General features: G+C 38.9%; 1 protein-coding gene across 4 annotated transcripts in view; it reads left to right on the top strand.

Annotated features, from left to right (window-relative positions):
• Positions 1 to 578: 578 nt before the first annotated feature.
• EML4 (EMAP like 4) overlaps positions 579 to 16,044 on the top strand; it is a 150,316-nt gene continuing 134,850 nt past the window's right edge. For all 4 annotated transcript variants that reach the window (XM_034659599.1, XM_034659598.1, XM_034659597.1 and 1 more), the window contains exon 1: positions 579 to 894. In XM_034659599.1, coding sequence (XP_034515490.1) covers positions 870 to 894 — 25 coding nt within the window. In that variant the 5' untranslated portion in view covers positions 579 to 869. The remainder of the gene's footprint in view (positions 895 to 16,044) is intronic.

Genomic DNA, 16,044 nt, shown 5'->3' with positions numbered 1-16,044 from the left:
GGTCCTATCTAAGGCTCAGTGTTCTCCCTGAAGAGGAGGCAAGATGAACTCTTGGGTCTTGTCCAGCACTAACATTCCTTGGTTCCAGTCTGTTTTGAGTTATGAGACTGTGGCAGTGGTGGCCTTGAGTTAGTCAGGAAGACTCACCCCCATGTATCCTCTACTAGGGTAGAGGGAGAACCTGGGAAGAAGGGAGTCCTCTCACTTGGTTGCCTCCTCGGTGTCCTTGTAGGACACATGGGGTGACCATCTTCGTTCCGGGGAGTTCTGGACTTGGGCTCCAATGGGACTCCACAGGCTCCCTAGGGGCTATGAGAGAGAATCCCTCGACGCTCCTAAGAATCTCAGGCCAGAGGCCAACTCTTATTATGACCCATTCCGAACCAGTTTCAAGACCCAAGTCCAAGGCCTTCGACAGAACCACTGCGCAAGCGCAGCCACCAGTACGGCGCGAAGCGGCCGGATTCCGAGGCAGAAGCAAGGTGAGAGCGAAGGGTCGGCAAGCCCCCGCCTCCATGTTGTCACGTGGGAGGCGGAGTCGGAAGCGTGACGGCGTGCGCGGGGGAGGAGCTATCGCTGTGCGCGGGCGCGGGGGCGGGGCGCGGCGCGGCGTTCGCGGCTCCTGCCTGGGAGGGAGGCCGGGCAGGCGGCGGAGTGGCACGGCTCTCAACCTGACGGGGAAGTGGCCCGGACGGCTGCGGCTGACTGCCCGGGGGTGGACGGACGGTCGGACGACGGAGGCGGGGGCTAGGAGCTGAGCCGGGCGACCTAGAGAGCGAGCGGGTCAGGCTCAGCGTCGGCCACTCTGTCGGTCCGCTGAATGAAGTGCCCGCCCCGCTGAGCCTGGAGCCCGGCGCTTTCCCCGCAAGATGGACGGTTTCGCCGGCAGCCTCGGTGAGTACAGTTGGGGAGTCCTCCGTCATCTCCGCGGAATGGGAGCCTTGTTCTCTCCACACACAGCTCAGGCCCTGCTCTCCACCCTCCCCCTGGGGATGGTAGTAGTTGCACTGCACATGTTTCCCTCGAGGCTACCGCCCCTCTACTGGCTCCGGTGGACTCAGAACCCCTCCCCCCATGCCCAGTCCTCCTCGGCAAGACCCTCCCTTCCTCCCAGCGTCCCCTTCAGTGCAGGGCCCTCCTTCCCGCAAAGTGGAAACCCCCTCTCTCAGGCCCCCCCCAGTAGCTGGTACATCCCTTTCTATACACTCACGGCTCCCCCCACAGACCTGCCTTCAGGGTTGGGGCACCCTTTTCTGAAACCTTGACCCCTCCAGGGCACAACATTCCTCCCCCTTTCCACATACTGAGCTCTCTTTCAGAGTGGACGCACCTCTTACCCACTCAGAGGGTCCCTTTTTAAGGTAGGGACCCCCATTCCCTCTTCAGGAAGGGGGCACCCCCCGGTCTTCACTTTAAATTTGGAGACTTCTTTCAAGTATATCTCTGTGTCTGACAACTTCCCTTCTCTCCTTCCACTTCTCTGAACATTTTGCAGTGGTGGAGAGAACTAGAAGCCACTGAAGCATCATTTGCTTAATACAGGAAAGGAAGAGGTGCATCTGTGCTGGGGGACCCTCTTTAAAAGAAGAGTGAAAGCAGAAGTATCCTCCGGCTCTGCGAGCGTGCTGGGGAGAAGTAGAAGTAATTCTGCCCAGTGAATCCATAGGAAAGGGGGCCTCTGTCAGGGAAAGAAAGGATTCTCCATTTTTGGAATATGTTGTCTTTGTGGAATGGAAGAGGTTATTAAGTAGGCTGCAGTATCCTTTCAGTGTTCCCTTTCAGCAGAATAAAGGTGGTATATTTTGTAACTGGCTAAGGGAACCAGAACTAGAGGTTGGTGCTCAGCGCTCTATAATCTGTGTCTGGAATTACCATTCTTTGAGGCCATTGGAATCTGGTTACTGTAAAGATTGAGCTCAACTGTTATGATGGTGAGAGAAACAGTTTCTGCTTTGGCTGATTCTGCAGTTATGTGATACCTGTTGCTGGATTTGTATTTTCGGTATTTTATGTGGAGGTAATTTGTATTCAGACGCCTTTCTTGGTAATAAATCCCTGGTTGATTAATGTTCATGGATCAGTGCATGATCTGGCCATAGGCCACACTTTATTCAGCCATATTGGGATTAGTTGAATTTTTAAAATCTAAAGTCAAAATGTTAGTCAAAGAGCAATGGACCCATTATAGGTATTAAATAGTAAAAACTATAATTTTGGCCCTGAGCCTCCTTGGGAAGAAAAGAAAAACACATTAGAGTGCTTTGAGAGTGGAAATCCTAAAATAGGAGACAACTGAGTGTTACTCTTTCCTCCCAAGGGCACCTGTTGTCCATTATCTAACCCTTGATGTCTTATAATTCCTTACATAGTGAGGTTGTTTCATTCTTGGCTCCTTTTAAAGAGGCATCAATTTTTCACTGCTTTCCTTTCTTTTCTTTCTTTCTTTCTTTCTTTCTTTCTTTCTTTCTTTCTTTCTTTCTTTCTTTCTCTTCCTTTCTTCCTTTTTTCCTCATGCCTGCATTTATTCGCTAATCATAGTGGACTGAAAGACTTGTCCTGTATGTTCACAAAGAGGTGATTGTACACTAGGGCAAAATTGAGTGTATTGGGAGATGTGGGACTGAGATATTGCACTTTCGGCTCCTCAGCGTTTAGGAATGGTGGGAGCACTACTCAGAGTGGAAATCAGCTTATACTTCTTTCCTGTTGATTCCAAGGACTTCTGGAAGGCTTGCCAAGGCTTCATTTTCTTTAAGCGTTTTGAGGGAATCTTTCTCATCAGTTGGGGGAACTTAAGTTTATTTTGAAACAGTAGATAACATCTTGTTAAATGCTTTATCCCTTATTCAGTTCATGAGGCAGCTGATGAGATTGAAAGATGAAGATGAATTGCTATGGGGGCTTCAGTTTTCATAAAGAGTGTTATAGCTGACCCTAACTTTAGGGGTTTTTTGTTTTGTTTTTATTCATTTGATGCCATCCTTGTGTGGGTAAGACTTTTCTTAAGGTGTTGATCAGCTTCAGGGGAGATGCCTGTCTCTAAAGAGAGGAACCTGTGTCAGCAGAGAGGGAAAGAAAGGTTTCCTGGCAGTATTTCTGGAGCTGCTCCTGATGAAGATAGTTTTCAGCAGGAGCTCTGTGCTTTCTCTTTCTGTCCCCCTTGTAAGAGTAAAACTAGGCCCCATCTTAATTGAAACCTCCAAGGGTTGGGGGTGGGGGAGGGGTAATGCTGGTATATTTTACTGGCAGTCTTTAAACAGAGCTTTACTTAGCTCTTGCCAGGTTGCTTATTTCTGTTGCCTGCAGTTCATTAGTCTAGTGCTTAGAGTTACATCGATCTTATTTTATCATAAGAGAGCTATAAATGTAAAGGCAACACTTGTATTCTAGAAGGTGTTTAAAAACTTTTTAACTAAACAAGAATTCAGAACATGTGAAGTTCATCTGGGGTCACAAGTATTGAAAGCATTTATTTATTCTCAAGGAAGTATACATGTGTATCTCCTTTTGTATACCAGATGGGTTCTTGAAAAAATATGTGAGAAAACTTCATTTATATAAGCGGAAAAGTTAAGTGCTTTATAAACAGAATGATTCTAGAGAAGCTGATTATTTAAGGGAATCTTATGCTGGATCATTTTGTAGAGTGGAAAACTTAAAATTCAAACTGTACCCTTGATTGCTTAGTGTTTAGATAAGGAAAGCACTATGCATTTTGTAAGATGTCTAAATTAAAGTTTTGTGTATTGGCTTTTGAGATCATTGAGAGCCACGTTGGGCGATTGGTCGTGTTCTGTGTGCCACGTTGAAATTATATACCTGTCGTATTACTTTTTCTTTACATAAAAACAGCTAAAGGATGCTTTTAATCTTTGCCGCTGATGCATTTTAGGCAGTTTGGCTGGCAGGTGCTTGTATTGTAGAATTTCCCTTAGGCATAGTATCTTTTAGTTCACAGATTATGGTAATTTAAAAAGGCAATGCTTTGGAAACAATTTAAAAAAAAAATTTGTGGGGGGGAGTACCCTAAACAATCTGTCTTGATATCCTGCCTTCAGATCACTACACACACACACACACACACACACACACACACACACACACACTTCATCCTTAGTCTTTTTAGCATCTCTTTTTCATAGTAAAGTTTTTAATTTTGAAACATTTATCTTGGAATTAATTAGTCGAGAGGTTAGTCAGTGCTTATACTTTAAAGAAAGCCTACAGTTAACCTTATCAGTTTTAACTTTCTGCTCCGGAGGTTAGTTAAAAAACAAAACTGCAAAGTTCTTTTAAATAAAAATCGCAACGAATGAAATTGTAGGGTTAGTATCTATAAGAAACATAACATTTTGGTGCAGGGCATACGAACAAACAAAATGAAAGCAGTGTGCTTACATTTATGAAATATTTTAAGAAAATCTTTTTAAAGATTTATTTTATTTTAGAGAGTGGGCGTAGGGCAGAGGGAGAGAATTTTTCAAGTTCACTCCCTGCTGAGTGCCGGGCTGGCCTGGGCCTCGGGGCTCAATCCCACAACCCAAGAGATCCAGACTTGAGGTAAAACCAGGAGTTGGACACCTAACAGACTGAGCCACCAGGCATCCCAAGAAAAGTCTTTTTAATATCACAATATTAGAACTCTGATTTCTCATCTCATAATCTTTCTTAAACAGTGCAGTATGTTTTTTTAAGTATTAATCTAGTCTTAAGCATTCTTTATTCACATAAAAATGTTTCTCATGAAATATTTGGGGAGTTTTTTTCTTTTAATTTATTAGTTGTCTATTGAAGGGCTTAAGATAGGCTTACGTTATATAACAAGACATGGGTAGTAACTCTTATGTGGTTACTACAACATCTATGACATGAGTTAAGAGTATTTTTTTCAGCATGTATATGGATTAATACCTATTTTGTGACCACTACTGTGGTTGTTTTTATGGGAAGGACAAATATAAGACATGCTTCTTGTCCTTTAGGAGTTTACTGTCTGGTTTTAAATAGATATCCAGAGATGTTTAAGCATAAGTGAAGTACCAGAAATGGGACTAGAGGAGAGAAACACCATTTAGAACGCTGTGCTATGTCTAAAGCATGTAACTTCTGAGAGGGAGCATTTGGAGATTGCTAAATTTACCTCTATAGAGCCTGGCTTTTTAAAACAATGAAATAATTTACTTAGCAAACTTATGTTTTAAGTTTGAGTAACATGTAGGAAAAGTACTGTCTTATTTTTATGTATATGAGTCCATTTCTATAACGTAAAATTCATAAGAAATTTGGGGAGAACATTTTGATTTTGAAATAGATTCTAAGACTTTTAATAAGTCTCTAATCTACTTCTTCAACTATTACCTCAGTATGGAAGATTCCCAAATGTATAGTATGTTTCTGTGTTTCTTTGTCTCTGTACGATCTCTTGTCCTGTAGTTTTAGCTCCCTCAGATGTTAGTAATGCCTTAACTTAGCATATTGCTGTATACTTTATCTCATTTAATCTGTCACTAATCTTGGGAAAGAAGAAATTATTCTTTTATAGATGAAGAACCTGAGGTTCGGAGAGTCTGATTTTTTTAAAAAGACTTTGAATCCAGAGTTTTCTTTCTCCTTTCTTCTTTTTTTGGTGGAAGGCCTGATTTGTTGGATTTGTATCCAGTGAAAACAATACAAAAGAAGAAAGAAAAATAAATTATCTTTTCTGTAGTTCATTTATGCATGTTAACAAGTTGATATATTTTTTAGCATTTCTCTGTGCCTAATTTTTTACGTAGTTAAAATCATAATATAGATAAAATTTTGCATTCTAGTTTTTTCGGGGATGCCAACCATTTTTTTTTTCCTTCATTTGAACTCAGATTTTCTTTTCTTTTTTTTTTTTTTAAAGATTTATTTATTTATTTATTTGACAGAGATAGAGACAGCCAGCGANTTCCTTCATTTGAACTCAGATTTTCTTTTCTTTTTTTTTTTTTAAAGATTTATTTATTTATTTATTTGACAGAGATAGAGACAGCCAGCGAGAGAGGGAACACAAGCAGCGGGAGTGGGAGAGGAAGAAGCAGGCTCATAGCAGAAGAGCCTGATGTGGGGCTCGATCCCATAACGCCGGGATCACGCCCTGAGCCGAAGGCAGACGCTTAACTGCTCTGCCACCCAGGCGCCCCTGAACTCAGATTTTCTGATGGAGTTCAGTGTTCTTTTCCTTATCCTACTACTGACTCTTCATGGTCCACCCATACATCTAACATATCTGAATCTGAACTCTTCCTCCAAATCAGCCGCTTTTCCTTATTTTCCACTGTCTGTATCATCCAGCCTTGAAACATCAGAACTATGTTTGATTCCTTTCCATTTTTGCCTGCCACATTAACATCTCTTCTGGGACTTTTCAGTTCTTGTCACCTTTTCTCATCCCTTAATTTCCTTTTCTGCCACTGTAGTTCAAATAATTATTATTTCATGTTTGGATTATTGCATAGCTTAAGGAATTTCCACCTAATTTATTTTATACGGGGTGGGGGATGTGTGGCCTTCAGGTTGATATTCCTAAAGCAGTGCTTTGATTATGCCATTCCCTCTTTCAGCTTCATTGCCTTGATGACTGAATTCAAACGCCTTAGCCTTATTTTCAAGGTCCTCCATTATCTCCTTCTACAGTCTTGACAAATTCTGGCCAAAATGACCTGTTTCTTGTTCCCCAGATTTTGTTGGCGCTTTCTCATCCCTGTGACTATTCTCAGTACCCTTTAAGGCCCAACTCAGATATTGTTCCTTTCTGAAAGCCCTTATTTGTTCCCTTTCATTCCCAGCTCAAACTATTGAACGTTTAACCTAAGAGACTTCTTAGGGCACTTATCACAGAATCTCTTTTCTTGTAAGGTAGAAATAATTACGACAAGTCTTAAAAATATTATTAGTCTTATTTCTCCAGCCAAACTATAAACCCATTGAAGGCTGACACTCTCATGTGTCTTTGAAATCTCACGGCACAACATTGGAGATTTTATGGTCCAGTAAAATTTGGGGGGGAAAATAGGGGAACAGTATATAATGCACATCTTAGAACCTTCACTTTCACCATTGTTTCATAAAAGAAAGATCTTTTGAAGATGAAATAATTATTGTACACAATCTGAGAATAGAGTTCTTTAAAAAATTACTCATTATGTACTTATTTTTCTCATTTTACCTGAAATGAGTGAAAACTTTGTCCCGGACTTTGTTGGAAATCTGGTAAAAAAATTCCATGCTGGGTTCTAGGGTAATGTTTTTCAAATGTAGGTCTTATGCGTGACTTATTGTTATGAATTTAGAAATTAATTTATTCGGGGTCAAGACCAACATTAAAAAAAAAGAGGAAAAAAAAGATGATAAAATATCAGTGCTTCACATGATACTGCTTTAGGAAACTTTTAATTTCAGGGGCGCCTGGGTGGCACAGCGGTTAGGCGTCTGCCTTCGGCTCAGGGCATGATCCCGGCGTTACGGGATCGAGCCCCACATCAGGCTCCTCCGCTATGAGCCTGCTTCTTCCTCTCCCACTCCCGCTGTTTGTGTTCCCTCTCTCTCTGGCTGTCTCTATCTTTGTCAAATAAATAAATAAAATCTTAAAAAAACTTTTAATTTCAGTTGTATATGTTTGCCTTAGGTTGCAGTGTAAAATTTGTTTCTTACTGTGGGTTACAGTCAGGTGAAATACATACTTTTAGTGGCTGATCCCAGTCCTTGAGAGATTAGGTGGGAAGATTGGCATCCACATGAAAAAGTGGATGAACAATCAGAAGTAGTTATAATAAATCGTATGCTCTGTTTTCAAAAAGTTTTTAGGATCTGAATGTAATGATTATAATATAGTTAATAGCAGTAAAAATATATCAGTAGTTCTAGAATCATTGTAATTCCGGCAAACTCAGTATGTAGAAATATGATTTCATAAAACTGATAGGCTAGGGTATATTTTTTACTTTGCAAAAGGATTTACCATGTTGTGGTTCTTTTTGGTTTGTTTTGTTTTTGGTTTTTGTTTTTTGTTTGTTTTTTTTTTAAGCAGCTTTCTGATGAAGCTGTCTGTGTTTTGACTGGTTCTTCACCTCATTAGCTGTTTGAAATCTATCCAGTCTTTAAGGCATGGCTCAGTACTTTTGTTTTTTTTGGAAGCTCTGCCTGATTATTCTGGTCTTGTACTCAAATCATTGTACTGTGGTGCTCCTAAAGTAGAGGAGGCTGAGTGCTTACACCTGAGGGATCTGGGAGTATAGCCAAAAGTTGGAGTCTATTTAACTTAAAAATTCATGTGATTATTTTGCAGCCATTATAATAAGGAACGGTCCAGACAGGAATCATTGATAGATACTGAATCTACGTGGATATTTTGATGAGGAGCAGGTTGTTTGTATAGTCTTAAATATCTCCCCATATATTGCTCTTTAATTGCGAAGAGGTAAAAAAAAAAAAATAAGTAACTCTATACAGTGATGAAATCAGACAACACCTTGAGTATGTGATCAAAATAAATAGCACTAGTGGACATTGTGTGCCTCTGAATGTAATGCCCTGAGTAGAACACATCATTTATGTAGTACTCCAGCCAGGAATGGATAACCTAAATCTAATCATGAGGGAACATTGAACTCCAACTGGGGAACATCCTGTTTTTTAAAATGGCGGGAAGAGCTTTTTTTTTTTTTTTTTTTTTTTTTACGTTAATGTTATAAAGACACAAAGACTGTGGAATGTTCCAGGTTAAAGGAGAATGGAGACATGACAACTACTTGCAATATGTGATCCTAGACTGGATCTTATATTAGAAAGGAAAATGCTATAAAGGGTAGCATTGGGTCATTTGGCAAAATTGGAATATGGATGGTAGATTAGATAAAAGTGCTGCATCAGTGTAAATTTACTGAAGGTGATAACTATCCTTAGGTTAAGTGAGGGAGTATTTTTCTTAGGAAATACTGAAGTTTCTAGGGATAAAGGCCCATGATAACATGTAAGTTATTCTCAAATGGTCAGAAAAAACGATGTAATATGTATGTGTACATACATACATTTGTATATATGTATGTACACATAGCCGTGTGTATGTATATGCAAGGAGGGGGATGCTCATGGGCAAGTAAAGCAAGTGAGTAAAAATGTTAACAATAGGTGAATTTGGTAAAAGCTGTATGGGTATTTTTTGTACTGTTACAGCTTTTCTGTAGGTTTGAAATTATTTTTAAAAGATCATGAACTTTGGGGCGCCTGGGTAGCACAGTCGTTAAGCGTCTGCCTTCGGCTCAGGGCGTGATCCCGGCGTTCTGGATCGAGTCCCATATCGGGCTCCTCTGCCGGGAGCCTGCTTCTTCCTCTCCCACTCCCCTGCTGTGTTCCCTCTCTCGCTGGTTGTCTCTCTGTCACATAAATAAATCTTAAAAAAAAAAAGATCATGAACTTTGCATTAAACTCCATAATATAGCTTTTTAAAAGTATAGAAATGGCTCCTCTCTCTGACAATTTCAGGCAAATTCATGGGATAAAACTGTGGCTGTTAGAATATGTTCCATGTATATCATGTGGTTTCCTTTTATCCCTAGGCCTCAGTTTGAGAAACATGCCTCTGAGCCCGAGGCAGCTGTGGTTCAAATTTAGCCGACAGACATGTTTTGTTTGGCCCTTTTGAGTGCTTTAAAAATTGGGAAATTTTGCATAAAAATCTGGATCTCTGGAATGATCTTGTCCCTTTGGGCTTGCATTTCAGATGATCTATATACTCACTAAGTGGTGTGTCAGATAAGCAGTCTCAGTCCTTACTTTATACCTACCTTGTTTCAGGTATTTACTTTATCGCCTGACCTCTATACGCATATGTTTGCAGCCTTTATCTAGCCCAAGAGGTGGTGGGGGTGTCTGTCTTTGTGCTCATACTATTTGATTTGAAAATTAAGTTGTTGAACTGATGCCCTGTCATTTGCTAATGTTGTAGTGTGTACATCTTATAAACAAAGTCATTCTCCTACATAACCATACTACAACGAAGAAAATTAGGAAATTAATATTGCAATATTACGACTATCTAATCATCAGACCCATTGAGATTTTGCTAATTGTCTCAGTAATGTCTTTTATAGCAAAAAGATCCAGCTCAGAATCAAGTGTTGCATTTAGTTGTCATGTCTCTTTAGTCCCCTTCAATCTGGACTAGTTTCCTAGTCTTTCCTTGTGTTTTACGACCTTCACACAAGATTACAGGCCAGTTGTTTTGTAGAATGTCCCTTAATTTGATGTTTCCTCCTGATTCAGTTCATGTATCCTTGGCACAAATGCCACAGTGGTGAAGTGTGTTTAGTCTCATTGCATCCTGTCCTGTGGTGCATAACTTTGATTTGTCCCATTATTGGTGGGACTACTGGTCCACTTTGATCATTTTTTTTAAGATTTTATTTATTTATTCGACAGAGATAGAGACAGCCAGTGAGAGAGGGAACACAAGCAGGGGGAGTGGGAGAGGAAGAAGCAGGCTCATAGTGGAGGAGCCTGATGTGGGGCTTGAACCCGTAACGCCGGGATTACGCCCTGAGTCGAAGACAGACGCCCAACCGCTGTGCCACCCAGGCGCCCCCACTTTGATCATTTGATTGAGGTGTTGTCCATCTGGCTTCTCCACTGTAGAAGTACTTTAAAAAAATTTTTTTTTAGTTATTAATAAGTATTTTCTAGGAGTCACTTTGAAACTTTGTAAATATTTTGTTCCTCATCGGACTTTCAGTTTATTGGTTTATTTATATCTGTATGAACTCAAATATCCTATTTTTTTTCAATGGGCTATAATCCATTACTATTTATTTTGATGCTCACATTGGCCCCATTTTGGCTAGTGGATGTCCATTCATGCTAGCTTCTGCATTCTTTTGATATCTTCCCATCATTCTTTGAGGACTTTCTTGCTTTTTGACACAGAAATGATTTGGACATACAATTCAGCCCATAATACATGCATATGTACTTTATTTACTTTTTAAGTAGGGTTCAGATGAGAGTTTGAATTAAGTCATTTTAAGTTAGCTGACATTTTTTATGGTTCTTTCATAATTTATAACTGCATAACATTTTATCTTACACTTAAAAATTATGTTAAACCAGGGACTAGATCATTAATGTAAATCAGTTTGAATACATTTTGTTAGTGAGAAGTCGTTCAGGATTATATTCATTACTGTTCTGTGTTTAAACAATCAGCAATTATCTTGGAGTAAGGTACTGTTAGGTGCTGTGTGTGTGTTAGGGCAGTTGGGTAAAATAAAATATATTTAAGCAGCAAAATCAGCCATGTTTTTTTCCACTTAACAAAATTATGATCACCTTTCCTTCTCAGCAAGTATAAATATAAACTTTAATACATTGTATTCCATTATTTGGACATCTGGTCTCCTTAAGCTGTGTATATAGAACATAATTTAACTTATTCTTGATGACTGATGGTGGTTATGAGACGTGGTTCTTAGCTGTAACACAGTGGTGCCTTCAAGAGCTTTTTGTGTAGGGCTGTTTGCTCCATACACTAAATGACTACGTAATTATAACTGTCATGCTTGCTGTTTGTTGCTCGTCACTTAGTGTCAGTGTGCTTTACCGTTTCCTCTCTCTTTATTGTATCATTTATGAAATCTCACCCATAACATTTGAGTTTATATCTCTTGAAAGATAAGGACTCTTCTTTCATTATCAGACCTTAAATTTGTCTGTAATTTCTTTCCTTTTTTAAAAATTCAATTTAAAAAATTTTTAAAGATTTATTTATTTGAGAGAGAGACAGAGCACAAGCAGGGGGAGAGGCAAGAGAGAGGGAGAAGGAGACTCCCCGCTGAGCTGGGAGCCCGAAGTGGGTCTTAATCCCAGGACCTGGAGATCATGACCTGAGCCGAAGGCAGATGTTTTAACCATCTGAGCAACCCAGGCACCTCTGTCCATAATTTCTTTTTTTTTTTTTTTTTTTTAAAGATTTTATTTATTTATTTGACAGAGATAGAGACAGCCAGCGAGAGGGGGAGCACAAGCAGGGGGAGTGGGAGAGGAAGAAGCAGGCTCATAGCAGAGGAGCCTGATGTGGGGCTCGATCCCATGACGCTGGGATCACGCCCTGAGCCGAAGGCAGACGCTTAACCGCTGTGCCACCCAGGCGCCCCCATAATTTCTTAATATCAAATATCCAGTCACATATCTTGGTTGTCTCATAAGTATCATTTTATAGTGGTTTGTTTAAATCAGGATTTAATCAAGATCCAAACATTACATTTAGTTGCTCTGTCTCATAAGCCTTTTAATATATGTATTTCCCCTGCCTTTCCTTTTCTCTTTGCAGTTTGTTGAAGAAACCAGACCTTTTGTTGTGTAGAATTTAATACAAGTGCTAATTGTTCTCATTTGGTGTTTGAAAACATGTTTCTTTGTCTTTTGTATATTCTTTAAATTGAAATTTACGGATATTTGTATATTTTATGTATCTCAGTGTGTTGCCATTACTTTTTTTATGCTCAGATTTTCCCATCATTGATCTGTGGAACCATCTTCAGACTGACTCCTGAGTGCTGATTCTAGTGGTCTTTGCTGGCTTTCTTGTTTTCTGATGGACTTAAATTTTTTTTTAACACTTCCTGTTGCAATTTCTGCAGTCAGCTATTTCTCTAAACTTCATTCCTTTGGGCATGAAATGGTACTCTAACCTCTAGAGGTGCTCATTGTTAACTGGATTGGTTACTGTTTCTAGTCTAGCCTTTCTTTTGATTTCCAGTTTTAAATCTATTGTGGTCTGGGAAACCAGATAACAAAGCTGGTTTGACTTACATGTAAGGATTGATTTGAATCTCAAAAAAAAAAGGAATCCAGAGATCAAGGCCTATGCCTATTTAAATTGTATGGTGTAGCGTCTAGGGGGACAGAATCATGCCTAATAAATATCGCTAGTGTTGGTGGGTGATATGCGAGTAACAGGATACCAGATGTTCCTCAGAGGAAAATAATACTTCTGAATGAGGACCTTAATAAGATGTGTGAGCTTTTTAGTTCACAAACTTGATGATATATATTAAATTATAGACTGTTTATACTCCCAATATTTTCTTTTGTTAAGATTATCTTTATTTTGTTTTTTATGTTTTTTAAGATAAATCTCTGTTACCAGTGAGATGTTAGTATATTATGGAGTCAAATTATGGTGTATTATATTTATCATATTCCATAAGAATGCATTTTTTCCTTCTTAAATTTTTTTTTAGAGAATGTGCTTTTTCTGCCTTTCCAAAATTGACGACTTCCTAAAGTTGAGATGACTTCCTGTTTTAAAACAAAACTATTCAGTGTTGACATCTTAACATTTTCCTTAAACCATCTTTTGCTCTTGCACACTGGTCTTGAGATGACTACCTTATGCTAATCTTAAGTGATAGTAGAATGCTGATGTTTAAGTTACACGTCAGAGCAAATGACAGAATTTATTTGCAGTTTTCTTGGAGCCATTTGTTCCAGAAAAGTGTCATAACTGAATCCTGTTGATGTGTGAGTAGGAGGTTATTTTTTTTTTTTTTAACTTTGAAGGATATCCTGTTTTCAGTTTAGTTGAGGCATAGCCTTTGATTTTCTTTGACTGCTTTGAGTACCTCTTGGCATTCGTTTTCTTTAGTCTCTCCAATTATAATTAGTGTGGTTGTGTTTTTGGCATGAACAGTTCCTGAAATTTTATGATCTAGTATTGTGGATTATTTGAGATAAATTATTAGGAAACAAAGTTTAGAGGAAAGCGAGATGATTGGGAAAGTAATTAGTATTTGACTTCTTGAAATTTTTGTTTGTGAATGAGATTTAATGATTAATGCATACTGAAACTCGCACATTGTGAAACTCCTTATTTTGGTTCATTAGTGCATACTGTAATGGCTAAGGGTATGGGTTAGTGTCTCGTCTTAGACCATTTATTTTTTTTTTTTGTTTCCTGGTTATAAACACATTCATTAAATAAACAGATTTTGGTTAACTTCTTTGGATCACACTTCGGCTAAGTGCATTGGAAAATTGGTGAATGAGACACTTGAAATCCCTGCTGTTGTGAAGCTTTTAATTCTGTGGGGGATTCAGACCATATTTATTCAGGAAATATTTATTGAATGCTTGGTATGTGCTCAGCACTCTTCCAGCTATAAACAGAGCCCTTATGGAGCTTATAATGTAGGCTTTTAAAATACAAAGTAGTAAGAATTGTGGTAAGTATAGGAAGCTTTGGAAACATGGAGGGTTATATTAAGCCTCCACCATCCAGCCTTTGTGGGCTTTTGTTTTTTTGTTTTGTGTTTCCAGATGCATGTCCTTGTTCCGGGTGTAAGCAGAGAAATAGATGTCAGGACACAATGCCCTCCCAGCTCTTGGAAACCGCTTAAAGGAATGATATTTAATTCCACCCCCACCCCCCCACCCCCCGCCCAATATACCTGAGAAAACGACAGGCTATCAGTAGAGATCACTTTGGTTGCAATTTTCAACCTATACCGCTGTTATCAACTCTTCTGTCCTGGTGTCATCCTAATTTAAGGCAGTTGAATTCTATGACTTCTGTGCTCTCTCTGTCACCCTTGTAAGTGGTAGTTTTCTAAGATATTTGCTTTTTCTGTGTCTTTGTTGGAGTGTGAGTTCTGTGATTGTTAAGTCTATGATGATCTGTATATTTGCTTTAGGAAATAGTCATTGATGCTGTATACTTTATGGACGACATTTTAAGAAATTTGGTTCATATGAATAACTTTTTTGAAAGGGGGTAGCAAGTTAAAGGCACTAACATTTATTTAGCTGTGATTTCAGGAACAATGTCAGACACATTACATAAATTAATGACTTTCTAAGGGACCCAAATATCTTAATTTAAAAAATATCCTCAAAAAAATGCCCTCAAGCGTAACTCTTCAGTAGATTAAAACTGAACCTGTTATTACAACCTTTACTTGGGGATGATGATTACAGTAATATCGTGACAGCTTTTTGGTGACTGAAATTAATTATAGCTCCCAAAATGAAGATCTAATAAATCAGCAAATATTTATTCAGCAACTCCTACATGCCAGGAATTGTTTTCATATGGGGACTATATCAGTGAACAGAAGAAACAAAAATCAGTGCTCTATTGAAGCTTATATTCTAGTGAGGGGAGATAGATGATAAATAGATTTCATTATTCACAGTAGGACATCTATGACTCCTGTATAAACATTGATGTCTGCGTTGTCAGTTATAAACACACTGTCCTTTTTTCATAGAATAGATGGTGATTATGACCTGTGTGGGGTTTGGTTGTGTCAGATAAGCTTAGAGAAAAATAATCTTGGAGATGCAAAACAGATTGGTAAAACATTGACAACTGTGCTAGGGCTACTTTGTTATCATACATCTTAGTCACTGCATCTGATCTTATGATAGGATTTTGGAATCTATATACTTTCTTAGTATTGTTTCATTCTTAGATGTTCATTCAGATTCTTAATTTGTATTTTTGTTTCATCATTCATATTTAAGGTTTTATTGTTTATTATAATATTTTTTAGTATTTGGACATGTATTCCTTTCAGTTTTAATATTTTTTCTTGTGGAAGAATTTGATTGCATTTATATACCATCTTATTTTTTTACCGGGTTAATTACCATACATTTATCTGTTTATCAGCCTAGATTCAGGACTCCTGTTCAGTTACTAAGGAGAATTCCTAGGATGCAGTGGAGATCTCCAAACAGCTGTTTGTGGGTGGCAGTGATGGTGGAGGCAAACAGTGGGTTGTGCGATCAGCATGAGGTCACCTCTCACCTTGTGGCCCTCTTTCCGGACTTTAACACCTACTTTGGTACTTAGAGCAGTTTGGGCTCTTTGCTGTGCTCTGAACAGTTGCTCAATAGTAGCACCTCTAAAATGATATTAGATGTTTTTTGGGTGAAACTCACAAAGGTATGACTCTGTCATGGCAACAAAGACATTGTTTCAGAAGTAAAACCACTGATGTGGTTTTAAGTGTTCTGACCCACTTT

This window comes from Ailuropoda melanoleuca, chromosome 4, assembly GCF_002007445.2.
Source record: "Ailuropoda melanoleuca isolate Jingjing chromosome 4, ASM200744v2, whole genome shotgun sequence".
In the NCBI taxonomy this organism is placed as follows: domain Eukaryota; kingdom Metazoa; phylum Chordata; class Mammalia; order Carnivora; family Ursidae; genus Ailuropoda; species Ailuropoda melanoleuca.
Note: the sequence above shows the minus strand (reverse complement) of the source record. Positions and strands in the feature narration are given on the sequence as shown.